Here is an 18119-nt window from a genome sequence, read left to right as displayed (position 1 = left end):
GTTACACACCTTCTCTAGAAAAATAGCATGCCCTATGGGCTGGCTAGCTGCCACTCATTCTGATCCAGGTAATTAACACAGAAATAACATACAGCAATATTTTCTTCTGCCCTGAGAAGTTTTATATAGCATTCAAATATTTCGTGGAACCTTCTCTAATTCTGCAGTAAATGCTTAAAAAAATTCAAACAACTTACACTAAAATATGGTCCTAGGTGATTATAAAATGAAAAGCCTGATTATAAAATAAGCCTTGCAAAAATAAATAGTTGTGTCTCTGTTTCCAGAAACAAGATGGTATTAGCAGACGAATTATTAAATATAAGAATCTGGACATGTTATCCACATTCAAGTATGTGTAGGGGCTGGAAAAGCAATTATTTCTTAGTCATGCAAATTACCTGAATCCAAAATAAAATTGCCAGTGTTGCTGGGGCAGCATCAATGTTTAAAGTGGATTCCTTTTCTTTCACTTTTTCCAATTCTGATTGAAATAAATTGTCTGATAGAGATAAACCACTTCCATCTACAGCATTTACATTAAGAATTTAGTAAAATATGTGCTACAGAATTGGAGAGAAATACTGGCCTCCTAAAGGATTTTTACCTCCTTTCTCCCTCCTTTCCCTTCTCATGTTTTTTGGTTTTGTTATAGGCATGGCTCCAAGGTCTGTCTCTTGGTGCTTGGTACACTATTGCTGTGTTAAAGGAGAATCTTTTACAGTTCTGTCTGAGATAGTTTCTCAGGGTGGGTCACATTCTGCTGACAGGTATCACGCTCCTTGTCTCTCTGCAAATGATCAGTTTGGAGTCTCATCCTAACTGATATTTGCTCTTTGGGAATGGATGAAAAACCACAACGTGTTCTATAAAGCTCAAATTGGCCTTATCAAACAAAACATCTGCTAGATGTGTGAGTGACTTGTGACAGCAGGAGACATCAGCACTGGCCTCCCCAACAGAAGACAGTGCTATAAATGGAAGCTATTATGGAAGAATTCTGGCAAGATTTTTTTTTTACAAACAGCTAAAAAAATTTAAAGAAAAAATATGTTGTTATGGTAACAGCTATTTGAAAAATACTTTAACAATAGGCAATTTAATATCAAACTACCAAGCTGTTGGTTTGACTATTTGGTTTTCTTTTTAAGCAGTTTATTTACAGAGATCCCCTCCCTCTCCCTTATGCAGTTGCAAGTGTGTGTGCAGACACACACTTGCAAGTAAGGTAAGGCACCATCTGCAAATAATTGTGTTTGTAAAATTTTGGTCTTGAAGCTGCAAAATTGCAGATACTGTGGGTTTTGCCCACCCTTAGAACATCTGGTGTTATATGGGCTCAGTCCATCCCTCACATGGCAATAAACCACATTTTGTAGCATCTCTAGCATGTACTTTGACACAAAGAGGTGTTCCTGTGCTCCTGATGCTTCATGGAATGTGGCTAGTCAATGTGTGGGTACCACAGCTACTCCCAGGAAAAACACAGTGTTGCATGTCTGTGTTCTGGATATCAGCACTCCCCCCACTGCTGGGAAAAGAGGGTTTCAGAACAGTCTGTAGCATTACACAACTTATCTTTCCAAAGCCTGCAATTTTATTTTACACTTCACGCCTTTTCAGAAAATTTAGACATTTCCTCTGAACAAGCACAAGTTTCTATGTGCACTAACTTCAACATCTTTGACTTAGGAGCATGTAATTCTCACTCAGATAGTCTCTTTTGAAGTTAGTGCATAACAGCCTGGGTACTGGCTGAAAGGTCTGGCTACTTATTTCACATCCTGATGTATGTGCAGTGATAATAGGAAAGAGCTGGAGGACACTGCCTGCTCTGGCTCTGAGAGCTGTGCTTTCAGCCAGGACGTTTTCCAAAAACCAGACACACAGGACACATTGATACATTTTTCTACATGTCTCTTGGAGCTTTGCTAAATGTCCTCCAAAATACATCATGGAGGATCAAGTCACACTGTCTTAAGTACTGCATGGGAATTGTGACCATCCTATTTCTTAAATGTGGAGATGAGATTTTAGAAATGTGAAACTTGCATTTTGTTTCCCTGCTTTCAATCCCTCTGAGGTGTATAATGGTTTGCCCCTATAGAGAATCACATTTCAATTAGAATAACTAGCATGTTACTCTAATGTGATGATAGAGATTTTGGCTTCTATTTATTTTGCTTTAACTGGGAATTTTGCAGTCAAGTTGTTTTCTAAACAGATAAACATTTTTATTGTCAATATAAAAATTTAGTTATGTTCATGTGCAGTAAAAGCACATGAGAAATATTAGATACAAAAATCCACTACAGCTTATTTTGCATCATTTTGCAAAAGAGAAAGTGAGTTATTTGTTCTCAGTGACAATCCAAATTCAGCAACAATGTGCTCCACAGGTCTATGGACACTCATCTGCATATATGGGAATGCATTTGGAAACTGAGTGCAAGTAGTGGTAGTTTTTAACCTCCCCCTCAAAATCCCCTGAGCATTTCAGACATTCCACTCAAAATGATTTTTTTAATGTGGGACCTACTTACCACATTTGTTTTACATTACAAAATGCTGTATAGGTTGTTTACATATGGAAAAGTCAGTGGGGAGAGATTTCTGTAACTGTTCAGAAAGAAAGATTGCAACGTTAATGTAAGAAGGACAATTATGGACAGACACAGGTAATAGCTGTTTAGAAAATGTTAGGAGCATTATTGTGGATAATAGACATTCTTTTCTTAGCATTGCCCTCGCCCAAGTTTAATTTTCCATTGGTCGTGTCCACCTAGATTGCTTAAGACAGCTGTAGTCTTCTCATTTACATGAAGGTAACAAAAAGTTGACTGCTGAGTTGTCCCAGGTGGAGTTCATCTGTACAAAGGTCTGAAACTATGAGGGAATACCTAAAATGTCAGATACATCCAACATACAGTGCTGCAGCAAATTATCACCTCTACCAGGTCACAAAGGTCAAAATAATTTCCAGCTCTATTTTCTAAAAGCCATTTTCATTTAATCTGTCCTTTACAAATGGTAAATTTAATGAGAACTTCAGGAATAATTCAAACTAAAATTAAGAAAAAATACCTTGATATATACATGTTCAATTCAAATATATTTTAGTAAGCAACAACGTGGCCACTATTAAACTAGTTCTCAAATACTATTGAAATAATAAGTATGCTCGCAAAGGAAACCTGCTTTCTTTTAAAATGACTGCATGCATTATTCCAGCTTCTTCTGATAATAGCACATTTAATACTGAGGCTAAGATGCAATCAATCTTTTTTGTTGGAAGAAGGTGTTATATTGTACCCGTATGCTTATACTCACCTAGGAGTTCAAATCCACTAAATTAATCCAGCCTGAGGTTCAGGAGGGCTGCTGCTGGCTTGGCCTCCACTGTGCTCTTCCTGCTGGCTTTGTGGAACAGTGGGGAGCAAATCAGGTGAGAGAGGGAGCAGAGGAAAGAGGAAAGGAAGAGCTCTGTCTCTAAACAGACACTGAATTAGACTGGAGTGAATAGCTGACGTCCTCTGTAATTATACACACATTGAACCCTTTATAGTTGACTTAAGTTACTTCAAACTGCATTGGTCTGGCCCTCCATACTGATTAAAAGCAGCATCTATTTACCTTAACAATAAATGTGGAGATTAGTAAAAATTCATTTGATCACAATAAGAAGACAGATAATTAAAGGGCAATGCAAGCCAGATTGGAATGTAAGGGCCTGAAACAGCATATTAGGAAGCATAGGCTGCTTTTGTATATGTGTAGTTAAGTACTGCAGAAATCCCCTCAAGTAGACTGCTTTTGTAGCAATACTTAAAGTAGAGGAAGGCCAGAACATGTCCTGAGGAGATTGGCCCAGCAACTCTCCTGGGCAAAGTGACAAATACAAAGCTTTGGAAAAGGAAAAAGACATTAAAGCACAATGTGACTAAATGGACAACCTCTACAAAATCTTTGAAGGAGGCCTCCAGATCTTTTATTCTTCTTTGATGTCTCCTCCATGATAAAGAGAAAGTTTAAGGTAAGCAGGACACACTGCTGATTCTATGGGTAAAGCTCTTGATAGCGTAGTGTCTACAAGAAATGGAACAAGTGGGTTTAGTGTATGACAGACTCACCAGAAATGCTCTTCTCACAACATAAACGCTCTTCTCAATGTGGGATCTCCTTTGGGGAAGGGGGAGGACTGCCCTCATTCCTATTGAAACTCTCATTTAGTTTTACATAGTGGGCATTGTGTTTTAGTAATCCCTTGCTAGCTAGAAAGAAAGCAGCTGATAACTAAATAAATGAGTAGTATCAATCCCATATGGACAACTGGAAAATCAGGAATGTCTGTATCCACATTTTGTAGCAAAAGGCTGGTATCTCTTGATAGAGCTCGACACTCATTCCTTGTTTCTTTTCTTTGTACCGATACTGAGGAGCTCTGTGCTTACCTCCTTGCAGAAAATTATGGGATAAAACAGTGACTTTTGACAAGCATAGCAGCAATTTCCAGAGAGCAGATTGTTGCTGAAACACAAATAATAATTGGAATCTTAAGTTAATAACATTCTCTCTCGTATGATATTCCAAAATAAATTTCCAACTGAACCAAGACTTACAGATGTTTTGGCTTTTTTTCTAACAAACACTGTCACCAGTTACACTGGTCCCATTAAAGTCACATTTTAAAGAATGGTTTAGTTTGTTCACATGTGTGGGGTTCTGTTTCTCAGCGGTTTTAATTTGAAGCATGTCAGAACTGTTTAACACCAAGCCAAAGATTCATTCCGTCACTTGGTATGTATAGATAAGACTGATTCTGGAGTGCTAAGTATCAAGGTAAATAAGGTTAGCAAAAAGGTAAGAAAAATGCAAGAAACAGGGGCTATCATTCAATGAATGGTAAATCATGGTCCTGTTCCTTCTGAACTGAATCTCTGTTTACCTAATAAATTGCTAGCAAGTGCAAAGTCACCAGTCTCTCCCTACTCTTCATTTTGGGGCTGGCAGGAGCTAGGAGGAATTTTCCAGGTGTGAGAGGTTCCGTGGGCCTTGCGAAAGGAGGCAAATAAAGACAGACCCAAGTCCTACAGGGTAGCAGCTCTGGCTTTCATAGTAACTGATATTTTGTAGTTTTTTAGTTGTAGAATAGTTAGAATAACCACGCATGGTGGTGAAGGCTGCCCCTACCCTTGTCCCTCCATCAGCTGGCACATCCCAGCCTGCTTTCCACTCCTTAGCTGTCTTGGAGCTTCCAGGGATCGTGGTTCTGCGTCCAGACTGTCATTAAAAGGCTACAATCATCTAACCAAACACTTCGCTGAACACTTGTGTAAGCCCCTGCTTTCCTCCTTGTGTTGCATCTGCACAGCAGATTAGTGTCCTCTTTAGGAAGCAGTCAGGGATCTCTTTGTTTCCTTCTTTCAGGTACAAGGTGAATTAATCCATTTGGAAACCAGCAAATCTACCCCTCCCTTTCCCCCCCCCACAAACTCAAATTCTTGCAGCCTACATCTCTTGACAATAAAGGGATAAAGCTCAGATGCCCTACATGACGAAGAACTGAGCCTGTTTCTTTGCATTTAAGTTTAACTAAATAAATTGCTTTTGTTGTTTAAAGCTGTGATGAATGGAGACAGAGGGCCAGGTTGGTCGCTGGAACAGTACAATGGATGTAAGAAGGTTTTTTTCTTTGCCATATAAATCATTCACATTGTTTAAGGTACATTGATCAATCTAATGGCTTGTAATAGGCTCCTAATTGCCACTAGGAAAGTATTGCAAGCTTGCATCTGAACGTGAAATGGTTCATGATCTGAGCTGAAATTCACCTTAAGCCTGAGTTCCAGTAATTACAGAACACAGAAAGAGCATAATGAATGGCTCCCCTTCTTTCCTTGCCCTAATCCCAGGACAGGGTGAGGGGGAAGAAGAGAACATAGGAATGGGGGTCTGGCATATTTTCCTCTACCAAAATAGCAATTCATTAAATGGCAAAAGCTGCAGGAGGATTTATTGGTCATTGTGGACCGAAGAGAACTTTGTAATGTCAATCATGCCGCCAATTACGCTGCCACATATCTCTATCTCTAGATAGACAGCTTGCTTAATCACAGTCAACATTCTGAGTCACGCCTGGCTAAAAGCGTGGTGTAAAAAGCTAGGAGGGCACCGGAAGCGGGTTGCTGGCAGCATGTGGGGCCAGGACTCCTCCGGGGGGAGGCTGCTCCGCTGAGGCACCCGCCCGTTCCCCGCGGCCCGGCCGGCAGCGGCGGGGCGGAGGAGCCGGGCGGGCCGGGGCGGGCCGGGGCTGCCCGGGAGCGCCGAGCTCGCCGTCCCGGCCGCCGCTGCCCTGCGCACCGCACGCACCTCATTACCGAGTCAGCAGAGCTGCTTTAATGGACTTGTGTGCAAAGGCGCTTTTACGCTCTATAAACGTTGGGTCCGAGCGTTTGCTAATTAAACTCTTTCTATTTAGAAACACCTGCGTTTTAAGAAAGCTTTCCGAACGCTAGCACTGGTGAATTCCCAACCTGCTGCAGTCTGAGCTTGTCATGCCTAACCTATACATCGTAAGAGCACTGGAAAGCATGTGAACCAAGAGGTAAAATCCTCGTACAATGCTCCTCGCACAATGTTCCTCAGACTTTCATACCAAGGCAGAAAACAAATCTATGATGCTGTTGAATAATCTCCCAATAATTGTAGTAATTAAAATCATCATCCAGTCTGCAGTCACCTTCCTTCCTTTGACACTAGTCTTCCCTGGAATTGTTAACGTGTCTCCGGCTGAGATAAACAGAACAAGGGAGCTTTAAAATTCACAGTCCAAATAAATTTAGCGGAAGAGAATTAATTCCAAAGGCACGCTTTTGAGTGCGTTCAGTAAACGACAGGATTTCTGAAACGACTGTGCAGATTTTTTAAACACAGGGTAATATGGGTCTCCCTGCTACTCCTAAACAGCGTCACCTTAAAGATCGAGAAAATATGAAAGCCCAGCCTGATGCTCCACCTCGGGGCTCAATGTGCAGGGGGCAGGAGGAGAGGGGAGTGCACCGTGTAACAAACATCATATGAAAGATCAAGCAGAAATTGTGGGAGAGTGCCATAATTTTCATTTAATTTCCATTATCTATTTGATCCCAGTGCTCATTCCCTTTTTATTAACTATAAAAGATTTCCTTCTAATCAAAAGCTGCACTTCATCTTTACCCACAAATTAAAAACTCTATAGTGGAAAGAATTCAGTGGACTCAACAGGCACCAAGGTCTGTATTTTAACACTATCTCTATTTATACTTCCCCCTTGTAGTATCTAGTCTTGGGCAGAATAGCAGGGGAGCCTTTTCCTAACTGAAGTTATTAATTTATCACCAGGTACCCCTCTGAGTTGCTCTGATAATCAATGCTGGCTTCTAGATCACGTAAATGAAGAGTGTAATTGAGGGGGGAGGGGGTTCCGCACGGAAGAACTGTTGCTAAAAAAAAAAAAAAATCTGGCAGGACGCAATTATTTATCTCGGCAATGAGCAGTTTGCCTGTTTCCTGCCCATGTCCCTTCTGTTTGGCAGAAAATTAAGCTGCTTCTCTTAAACTTGGAAGGGTTTGCCCCCTTCCTACCCATAACTGCCATGGGTAAAACTCCGTGCCCCTCCTAGAATGCAGGGGAAATTGTACAGCAAGCTTACATTTAACTGCTGCTAAATCGATTTATTTGGAAAATATTTGGCAGCTCTTTCCCAGAGCTCTTTTTGAACAGACGAGCCATTTCATCTGATGCTCTTGAATATAAACCCAGGAGCTTCCCAACCATCTGTAATGAAAGAATTGTTTCCCAGCCCTACCTCCTAAAGACAGCAACTTTAGTAGCTGCACACATCAAAAGACACTCGTAGAGAGAAGATGGGAAACAATATTGTTCAAAGAAAGTGAACTGTTGCATTTAATTAGGCTATTCTTTATTAGCATTCATATTGAGATTTTTTTTTAGATTTACATTGATTTAACTGTAATGTATTTATGATGTAAATATATTCTGAGATGAAAACGTCACGGATCAATTGTAAAGGACCCGGATACATAATTTTTAAAAATCAGTTTCAGTTTATATGAGGTTCTCACCCCACTTTCGCTTCTTAGTCAGATTTGTTTATGCAGAATCGACATTTAATAGTGCTAATTGCACTCCAGTTAAATTGCCCTGATTGCAGAAAGGGAAGCAATTTTCGTGCTCTCTGTCTGGGTTTGGAAGAAATTGTTTTATATTCACCTCTTTATAAAGAAGTGGAGATAAGGCACCGAGCCTTTGCACAAATTGCACTTATGGGCTGACTGGCAGCATTCAGGCTCTATAATAGAGCATTATTTGGCCGTTTTGAATAATGTAAAGCATTTGCTGAAAGCTATTCTCCTGAAAATTGCTTTAACTTTTAAAAGGGTGATGATTCACTCCAAACCAGGCCTTTGTTACATTGTCATTATCCCCCCAAATGTTTTAACAGTCAGCTCAACACTTTAGCATAACACATTGATCTTTGTTTAAAAACTCGATTTTTGGAGTATGAAAAAAATCTGTCAGAAAATACTTGACCCCCTAAAGATTTTAGCAGCGTTCCCCCTTCCGCCGCCGTTCGCTCAGCCTTTGCACCGCCTGCCTCGTTCCTGCGGGTTTTAGTTACTTTTCCGACTACAAAGGGGCGAGGAGATGGATGTGCGGCAGGCAGAGCCGCCCGCCAGTCCTCAGGCACAGCAGAATCCCTACTTTGCTGTGGGAGCGCAAGCGGGCAGCGGATGCCTTTACTCGCTGATGTAGAGGCAACATTTTTAAACGTCACGCTCTCGATCTGCCTTCCAGCCGTATTTTATTGATGACTTTCCCCAGGATGAGAGGAAAGACCCTCTCCCCCCGCCACCCTGGGGTTGGCCAGAAGCGCCGCGCTGCCACTTGACGACCACCATGGCAGGCTCCTGGGAAGGGAAGGAGCGGGTTTCCCCGGAGAAAAGGAAGAAGGAAAGAAGGAAGGAGGGAAGGAAGGAAGGAGGGAGTCACCTGTTGGGCGATGGCTCCCGGGTGCCCTGTGGGACTCCTCGCCTCGCCCGTGGGGGTTATGTCGCTCCCCCCGGCACCGCCGTTGTGCCGCCTCCACCCGCAGAGCGCTGCAGCCCCCCTGGGTACAGCCGGCGCTCAGGAGCTGCTCCGGGCAGCCCTTCCGAGGGAAGGCTTTGCCATGCACCACCCGGACCCCTGCGCCGGCTGCGAGTCAATGTGGAAAGAATTAAGCGCAGGACAGAATTTTTTTCACCTACTGTCCCGACTCTGTTTAATACCCGGCGACAAAAGGGCGAGCGCCCTTTGAAAATAGCCTTAGACGTTTAAATAAAAGATAATCTCCAGGGACATCCATGGCAGTCGCCCTATAGATTGCATAACAATGTAGAAAAAACCGCAATGCCCACCTTATTTAAGCACACACACACATACACATGTAAACATGTGAAGAAAAGCGAAATCATAATCTCAAATTCCCGGTTTCTCCATCTTGCTCCTAAGCGATGCCTATTTTGCATCTGCTAGAAGGTTTTACACTGGATGGCTGAGGCGGCACCGAGAAGGAAATATTGACTGAAATGCAGAGCAAGGGCCCGGGATTGCTAAACGCACTCATCATATTTCTGGTTCAGAATTGTACCCAGCTGCCCTGGGAACGGCAAAAAGGAAGGGGAAAAGCTCCTATTCCCATTCTCACAGAGCCGACCGCGATGATGAAAAGTTGCACGCCTATTGATCTTCCGCGGGCACAGTACGGGCAAGTTCTAGCCAATTACTTAAGAAGCCTCCGATAATTACAAATCAAAGGGACTAGCTTGCAAGACATTGAGGAGCCGAGGTTTGGACTTACATTTTGCACATGCAGAGAGCAGGTATAGTCTCTGTCGCTCACTGGGTGCGTGGAGTGTGCACAGTGCAGAGGCCACAGGCAAGTGCTAGGGCGGCTTATTCCAGCAGCGCCCTAGCACTGCTAGGAGGGAGCAAGCTTTCTGCCATTAGCAGCAATGCTTCCACGGGAGTATATGAGGCTTGAAAAACGTGCTGCAGGCTGCGAATTTGACTTTCAAAGTGTTTTGCTGGCGGTTACTCTGTAAAATAACGTCCTCTATCCTAAGCGACAGGATGGCAAATGCCCCTGGTCCCCTCTCCCGCCCCAGTACGAGAGCAAAGAGATGCCTGGCGGTTCCCTGCCTTTGGAATTTTTTGGCACTTTATATAACCATAGAGGCTCCTCAGTTCTTTTTGCAATGAAAGTAAGAAATACGTTGTGCATGAAATCACCTCAGGCATTTAGGTAAGAAAATAAACAAAAAAATTAACGTGTTTTCACAGAATGGCATTAGGCGCTGTTAGGTTATTTGTATCCAACACGGGCGGCTCCCAAATGGCTTGAAAAGGAGGCAAAGGGCCTGTTGAATAAAAGCGACGCAGATATGGTTTACGGGCCGCGAGGATCGCAGGTGACTACACCAGCAGCAGCGCATCGGACACCTCCTGCACAGTTTACAGGAGACGGCGGAGCGGCGTCAGCCGTGACACCAGCCCTCCGCCGGCGCTGACCTCGCTCTCGCCTCCTGCCCTCTGCGGCCGGCCGCGCTCCCCGGCGGGCAGGCGGCGGGAGTCGCGGCGCGGCGGGAGGCGCGGCCGGGGCCGGGGCCGGGGCCGGCGGTAATTGCGGCGCGGCCGCCGCGGGCCGGAGCCGGGAGTTTTCTCCCCGCGCGCTGACTGGCACGCGCCCCGCGCCCCGGCGCCGGCACCTCCGCGCAGCCTGATTGGCTGCCGGGCCGCTCCGGGCCGCTCCGCCCGCGCCCTCATTGGGCGAGCGCCGCCGCCAGCGGTACTTCAAAGCGGGCGCTGCCCGCACTTAGGCAGAGTTTGGCCCCGCCGCGCCGGAGTGTCCTTAGTGCCGCCGGGCAGCGCGGGGCGCTCACCGAGCGCCGTCCCCTCCGCCCCACCGCCCAGCCCACGGACGTGCTATGGCTACGTCTATCCTCGGGGTAAGTCGCACCGCGCGCTTCCTCGCGGCATCCCCCTGGAAAAACCGGCGTTGCCGCCGCGTTGCGGCTGCCCCTTGCCGAAATGGCGTGGACCCGCGGATGGGAGGTGATCCCGGCCCGCCTCGGGAGATTTCATTGCGGGCTGCCCATGGGGTCGTTCCCAAAGAGTTTAGCCTGAAAACTCGCTGGGCCGGAGAGAAGCTGTGCTGCTTCTGCTTTCTTTTGTCTAGTTCTTGATTTGGTTTGGGATTTTTTTGTTTGTTTTTTTAACTCTTAACTACGCTCGATTTCCAAAGATTTTCGCCGGCCCGGCGTTGCACGAGGCGACAGTCGGAAGGCTCCGCACACTGCTCGCCTTGCTGCCATCTCTTTTTTTTCCGTCGCTCCTGTACGGTTGCTCGAGGAGACGCCGCATTTCGTTCCCACGGGATTTTTGGTTTAACGGCGGTACGCTCGAGCAGCCCTCTCGGAACACGCGTGTCGCTTGTCCCCGTCGGGACCCGCTTGCGAGGTAAATCTCTCGGGCGATGAGACCGGTGTCCGGCGGAAAACGAGTTGTGCCCAGCGTGGCGGGGCTGGAGCCTTCCTCTAAAATAAGAGAAAACTTTTCCGCGGTACCGCTCGTTGCGCCGCGGCTGTATCCGCGCTGCCGCGTCCCCGCGGGAGCCTGGCGAGGTGGCAAGGGTTAGGCTGACGGGCCGGCTTTGTCTCTTCCCGCAGGAAGAGCCGAGATTTGGAACGACTCCCCTGGCCATGCTGGCCGCCACCTGCAACAAGATCGGCAACACTAGTCCCCTGACCACCCTGCCCGAGTCTAGCGCCTTCGCCAAAGGGGGCTTCCACCCCTGGAAACGCTCCACCTCCAGCTGCAACCTGGGCTCCAGCCTCTCGGGCTTCACGGTGGCCACGAGCAGGGGTTCCAACGGACTGGCCAGCGGCACGGGCACCGCCAACAGCGCCTTTTGCCTGGCTTCCACCTCGCCCACTTCCTCGGCCTTCAGCAGCGACTACGGCGGCCTCTTCTCCAACTCGGCGGCGGCGGCGGGCGTGTCCCCGCAGGAGCCCGGCGGGCAGTCGGCCTTCATCTCCAAAGTGCACAGCTCGGCGGCCGAGAGCCTCTACCCGCGGGTGGGCATGGCGCACCCCTACGAGTCCTGGTACAAGTCGGGCTTCCACTCCACGCTCTCGGCGGGCGAGGTGGCCAACGGAGCGGCCTCCTCCTGGTGGGACGTGCACACCAACCCCGGCTCCTGGCTTGAGGTGCAGAACCCGGCGGGGGGGCTGCAGAGCTCGCTGCACTCGGGCGCCCCCCAGGCCTCGTTGCACTCCCAGCTGGGCACCTACAACCCCGACTTCAGCTCCCTCACCCACTCCGCCTTCAGCTCCACCGGCCTGGGCTCCACGGCCGCCTCGCACCTGCTCTCCACCAGCCAGCACCTGCTCACCCAGGAGGGCTTCAAGCCCGTGCTGCCCTCCTACACGGACTCTAGCGCGGCGGTGGCGGCGGCCAGCGCCATGATCTCAGGCGCCGCCGCCGCTGCCGCCGGGGGCGGCTCGGCCCGCTCCGCCCGCCGCTACTCGGGGCGCGCCACCTGCGACTGCCCCAACTGCCAGGAGGCCGAGCGGCTGGGGCCGGCGGGGGCCAGCCTGCGGCGCAAGGGGCTGCACAGCTGCCACATCCCCGGCTGCGGCAAGGTGTACGGCAAGACCTCGCACCTGAAGGCGCACCTGCGCTGGCACACGGGCGAGCGGCCCTTCGTCTGCAACTGGCTCTTCTGCGGGAAGCGCTTCACCCGCTCCGACGAGCTGCAGCGGCACCTGCGGACTCACACGGGCGAGAAGCGCTTCGCCTGTCCCGTCTGCAACAAGCGCTTCATGCGCAGCGACCACCTGAGCAAACACATCAAAACGCACAACGGGGGCGGCGGGGGCAAAAAGGGCAGCGACAGCGACACGGACGCCAGCAACCTGGAAACGCCGCGCTCCGAGTCCCCCGACCTCATCCTGCACGAGGGGGTGGGCGCCGCCCGCGGACCGGGCAAGGAACCTACCGCGGGCCCCGGCGACTCCTAGGGGCAGCGCCGCCGGAGCCGCTCGGACTGTGCCCCGCGCCGGCCGGAGGGACGCCAGCCGCCCCGGGCCGCGGCGGGGGCGGGCCGGGGGACGGCGGAGCCCGAGAGGCGCGGCCCCCGTCCCGCCCGGCCACTAGGTACCGAGTGACACTTTCTTCCGTTTCCCTTTTCTCTTTCTCTTGGAAGGCAAGCATCCTAAGAGAGGCTTAAGGTGAGAAATACAGCTGCAACTCTGAGACGGTCCCTCTGTATCCCATAAACATCTGTATAAATAGGGTTCAAAAAAGAAGAAAAACAGGAAAAAAAAAAAAAAGAAAACCAGATCGTGTTCCCTTATTTTTCTTGTAAATGTTGATCTGATAGGGGGGTTGGGGATTTTTTTTTAATTGGTGAATTCCTGAAATTCAGGGAGGTTTTGGGGTTTTGATTTTTTTTTTAATTATAAATTTCTGATGCACTTTGTGGAAGTCAGTATATATGTAAAAGATATTTAAAATGTTGAGTTAACACTTCACTCAAATACACGTAAGTTAAGGTCTCTTAAAGAAATTAAATGCGTTTATCTGTATGGAAAAAAATCTTGACATATTTTCATTTTGGTATTATTAAAGGACTCTGAACAATATACTCACGGGTTTGTTCTTCTTCGTGTCCCCTCCTTCCCTCCCGCCCAGTCCTCGCAGGGGTCACTTTTTGAGTAGGAGCCCTCGCACCCCTTTCCATCGTCCTCACAGTCACTGTGATTAAAAATACAGTCGGCAAGGATATAGCTGGGAGGGGATGGGACTGGCCCCTGAGCCAGGCGCACTGAACCACTCTGCTCGCTCTTTTCAAGCCGCCTTTGCTTTGATTTACTTTAAAAAACAAAACAAAAAACCAACAAATTTTAACAGAGTCCGAGCCCTGCTACAGCCGGAAACCATGCTGAGACCTAAGTGGCTTTGGTGAAACCGTCCCCAAAATCGAGTGAAGGCAAACTGCGCTGAGGAACTATTTATTTAATTTTAAAAGCCTTCAGCGCCACAAGGCTGCCTAGGCTGGGAGGTGATCTCGGGGGAATAAATCGCTAGAGTCAATACTCCGGAAAAGACATTTCATGCCTAAATGAAAATCTTGTTAAATGTTATTAATTTTGACTTAGAGCACACAGCAGCCCCCTGTGCCTTGTATTCCCTTATTAGGGATTCATGTCTTATCAAATATCTAATTAATCTCCTAGACATCATTTGTTCTGGCCAACTTTATCTCAGCTGGTCCGCGGGGAAAACTCCGAATATTCTCGGTGACAAAGCTCCCTTGAAGATCCTTTTAATTGTCCAAATTAACTGCACCAAATTTGCATGTCAAACGGTAAAGGGCAACCTAAGATAAAATGTAAACGTTTTAAAAGCCCCAAACTAAGCACTTGATTTGATAACTAGGCTTTTTAATGTTATGGAAGACAACTGCTCCTTTCCTTTTCAAAGACAGTTGATCTATGCAAATAGTGAATTGGAAATGCTTATGTCCCCATGCAGTCAAATGGTCCTTGCATGTTATTTGAATATCAGTGGCTTTGCTATTGAAAAGGTTCAAGGATGCTCTCTGACTTCTTTGTGATTACTCAGTGCAGCGTCTTATTCTGAAGAAAAAAAACTCAGGAATAATTAAAGGCTGGGCTAAGGCCTGGGAACACATTTGGGACAGGAATCTCATTTAGACAGGCTCTTTCAAAATAAGGCACAGTTAAATTGACCAGAAGGCAATTATTGAAATGAAAATTATTTTCACTCCCTTTGTCTCCTGACCACCAACCTAACAGCCACAGTATTTTTTTAAAGGCAAATTGTTAAATGAGATAATTGTGTTATTAAAAAAAAAAAAAAAAGAAAAAAAAGAAAAAGAAGAGGGTGAGGAAAAAAAAGTTAATTTACTCTGGCCGGTACAGATTGGATGAATACAAATATTTTAATCCTCCATAAAACAGGGAATGCAAATAGCACCGAGAAACGGATTCTGCTGTCGGCCACCAACTGGAATAAAGACGTTGCGTTAAAGAAAATACATCTGCCGTGAATACTAATAACCGCGTCCCACCTCCTCCGCGCCACTGTCGCACAAAAGCAATCGGGCAGCGCCGGCACCGCCGGTGCCCCGGGGCGGCGGCGGGAGCCCGGCGGGCCGTTCCGCGGGCCGGGGGAAAGGAGCCTCCCGGGAGAGGCGCCTCGCCTCTCGGCCGCCCACAGCACCTTCCCCGAGAGCCGCTCCGGAATTTTCCTGGCCAAAAGCAGCCCGGCAAGGTGTCTTTGCTGCCGCCCCGGCCGGCGGCGGGTTCCCCGGCGGGCAGAGCAGGGCAGCGGGGACGCGCTCGGGCGGCGGGAGCACGGAGCGGGCCGGGCGGCCCGGGGGCTGCGCAGGAATGCACCCGCGCGGGGCGCTGGGCAGGAGACAGCTTTGTTTTCGATTTATAATAAAACACATCAAAGGACACCATGCAGGTCCAGTTTCTGCCAGGCCGGGGTTACAATTCTCAGCTCAGTGATCAAGGACCTTTTTGCATTGCCTTTGCCCCTTCGGGTCAGAAAACGTCCATCACTTACAGACTCCCCAGAAACGAGGAAGGGAGCAGCTCTGGGCCGCAGAGCCGGTTCGTTTAACCAAGAAAATAGAAAGCGTGTCACCTTTTTAAAAAATAAATGACACCATTCATTCGTAAATGTTGGAGATAATTATATGGTCTGGGGAACTGCTACACAAAAAAATACCCAAACAACAAATCCTAAAGAACAAACGATGTGAGAACCCGAAAAATAAATCTGATTTCGGTCTTTGAATTCGTAGTTCGCCTCCTTAGTAAGAGGACGCCAACCCGAGAGCGGGAGAGCACCGGGAACAAGACGGGCGCCCTGTCGGGCCCCGGCGGGAAGGGTGGCACGGGGGAAGCCGGGCTCCCCGCCGCCTTGGCCCCGCTCGCCCCGGGCTTGCCCGTCAGCTGAGCCTAGCTCCCATTGACAATCCCGGTCCAGCTATTGTTGCCCATTTCCACACCTCGCGGACAGCAACTTCAACCCTGCTCCGAGAGCCCGTTAAAACACGACAAACAACCAGCCAGCGACGGCAACCACCACAGACGGGAGACGGTAAAATGTCAGGAAAAATTATCTACTAAATGACATTCGATCGCTAGGTCCCCCGTTCGCAGGAAGCGTGTCCCTTGCCCCCCGCGGCGAGTTACAGACCCAACGGCTCGTTTTACACTTAAAAGGTAACATTAATGTTTTTGTTCTAATGAGATAATATATAAACACCCGATCTCGTGCCTGGACAGCCTCTTAATTGCGTCTTTTAATTCAAATGGAAACTTTATCTGCGGGAGCTGTAATTTATTTGCAGCCATTATCTGTTCGCCAGGATCCTCTCCCACCCTTCCAAAACGCAGATGAAGGGAAGCTAACAGACAGCCCGCCCCTTTGAGTAATTGCTGTGCTAAGTGTTTATTTTAAGTGAGAATAATTTAGCTACAAATTTCCTCAAGGAATAACATCCTTCACGCGCACACTACAAAAAGGAGAGCAGAACAGGACCGAGCGCGCACACCGGGACGCTCGCGGCGCTGCCCCGCGCGGGCCGCACGGCGGCTGCCGGGCGCCACCTAGAGGCGGCCCGGGGACCGGGGGCGCGGCCGGAGCGCCGCGGGGGCGGCGGCGCTGCGCGGGCCGGGCAGCGGCGAGGAGCCGGCGGCAGGAGCGCGGGGGCAGCGGCGGCTGGGGAGGGCCCCAGGGAGCGGGCGGGCTAGCGTGAACTTCTATGGGAGACGGCGGGGCGGCCCGCAGCGACCGAGCGCACACCCAGCCCGAGGCAGCCGGCCCGGCCTCGCCGCTCCCCGGGCCGCCAACCGGAGGGACGGCCGGGCCCTCGACGGTCACCGCTCCGCGATCTCCGCGCAGCCCCGCACCTGTGGCCGGGTGCGGCTCCCGGCGAGCACCCGCCGGCGGGCCCCGGACGCGGTTGTGCCGCTGCCGCCGCCTCGGCGCCGCTGTTGTTCCACAAACGAGCGGCAGCGCAGCTCCCGAGATGGGCTAATTGGTACCTGGCTGGCAGGGCGCGGGGTCCCTGTCCGCTCCCCGGCACAAAGTAGGCTGCTAGAGAATTTGAAATTGCCTTTCAGCCTAAAGCTGCCTCACCTGAATGTCATAATTACAGTAATTATGTACATCCAAATTACATGCTAATTAAATTAGAATCAAATCGTTCTAAATCGAAATCAAATGAGGTAGCGAGAATTAATCAATGACAACATAAATAGAGAGCTTCCTTCAGGGATATTTATTGTACCGATCCGAGCAGGAGCCCCATCTGGGAGTAACCCGTCTATTTACTTTCGGAGTAGCAATAATTTATTGTACGGCGTTAATTCTAAGCCATGGGTCCGGCGGGGCGGCGCACCCGAAAAGCGGCCCGGGACCCCCCGCCCGAAGCTTCCCGGCGCCAGGCCCGCGCCGAGAGCCGCCCGACGGCCCCGGCGGGACCGGGACCCCAACCCGACGCAGCCCCAAGCCCTCGGGACAAGCCGCAGAATAGAGCCCGGCAGAGCCGCTCGCCCGCTCCAGGAGAGCCGCCGGGCCCCGCTCCGACGCCGGCGAGTCCCTGCCACGGGCCCTGCCCTCCCCGCCAGGCTGAGGGAACCACCTCACGGCCCCCGCCGCCCAGCTCCGCAGAAGGTTAACGCTATTCCATGGCTCTTACAAAAATAAATAAATAAATAAATAAGGGAATAGCGACATCGCTGGAGCTGCTCTTACCTCCATTCGCGGAGCGACAGCACCTCCTGCCGGGCCCCACCGGCTCTGCCGAGCGCCGCGCTCAGCCCCGGGCGGTGGCGCCCCATGGCCCCGCGGGCCGGGGCGGGGCCGGGCGCGCGCAGCCGCCCCGCGCCGCGGGCGGTGCCCGTGAGGGCAGCGGGCAAACAGCGCCCCGGGCCTGCCCCGGCCCACCCCCGCTGCCCCGGCCCGGCTCGAC

At 49.5% G+C, this 18119-nt stretch overlaps 2 protein-coding genes across 5 annotated transcripts in view; one reads left to right on the top strand and one right to left on the bottom strand.

Annotated features, from left to right (window-relative positions):
- The window catches only part of OLA1 (Obg like ATPase 1), a 130313-nt gene extending 112316 nt beyond the window's left edge, over positions 1 to 17997 (bottom strand). For 2 of the 3 annotated variants that reach the window (XM_064718092.1, XM_064718093.1), the window contains exons 1-4: positions 9903 to 9984; positions 4452 to 4527; positions 3331 to 3417; positions 2544 to 2619 (exon numbers count right to left, since the gene is read on the bottom strand). Coding sequence is in view for 1 of the 3 variants with exons in the window: in XM_064718090.1 (XP_064574160.1) it covers positions 17903 to 17908 (6 nt within the window). In the remaining 2 variants the exon portion in view is untranslated. Of the gene's footprint in view, positions 1 to 2543; positions 2620 to 3330; positions 3418 to 4451; positions 4528 to 9902; positions 9985 to 17902 lie in introns of those variants that run through there. The other variant, XM_064718090.1, reaches the window with a different exon arrangement.
- Positions 10926 to 13746, top strand: SP9 (Sp9 transcription factor). Of its 2 annotated transcripts, XM_064718056.1 has the most exons (3): positions 10940 to 11049; positions 11346 to 11560; positions 11770 to 13746. In XM_064718056.1, exon 3 carries the CDS (start codon positions 11803 to 11805, stop codon positions 13120 to 13122), a length of 1320 nt encoding a protein of 439 aa, XP_064574126.1. In that variant the 5' UTR covers positions 10940 to 11049; positions 11346 to 11560; positions 11770 to 11802; the 3' UTR covers positions 13123 to 13746. The 2 variants fall into 2 exon arrangements, with proteins under 2 accessions (XP_064574125.1, XP_064574126.1); XM_064718055.1 differs by lacking the exon at positions 11346 to 11560 and having other exon boundaries at positions 10926 to 11049.
- Positions 17998 to 18119: the final 122 nt, after the last annotated feature.

Source organism: Zonotrichia leucophrys, chromosome 7, assembly GCF_028769735.1.
Source record: "Zonotrichia leucophrys gambelii isolate GWCS_2022_RI chromosome 7, RI_Zleu_2.0, whole genome shotgun sequence".
Lineage (NCBI taxonomy): Eukaryota > Metazoa > Chordata > Aves > Passeriformes > Passerellidae > Zonotrichia > Zonotrichia leucophrys.
This window is presented reverse-complemented; position numbering and strand designations above follow the sequence as displayed.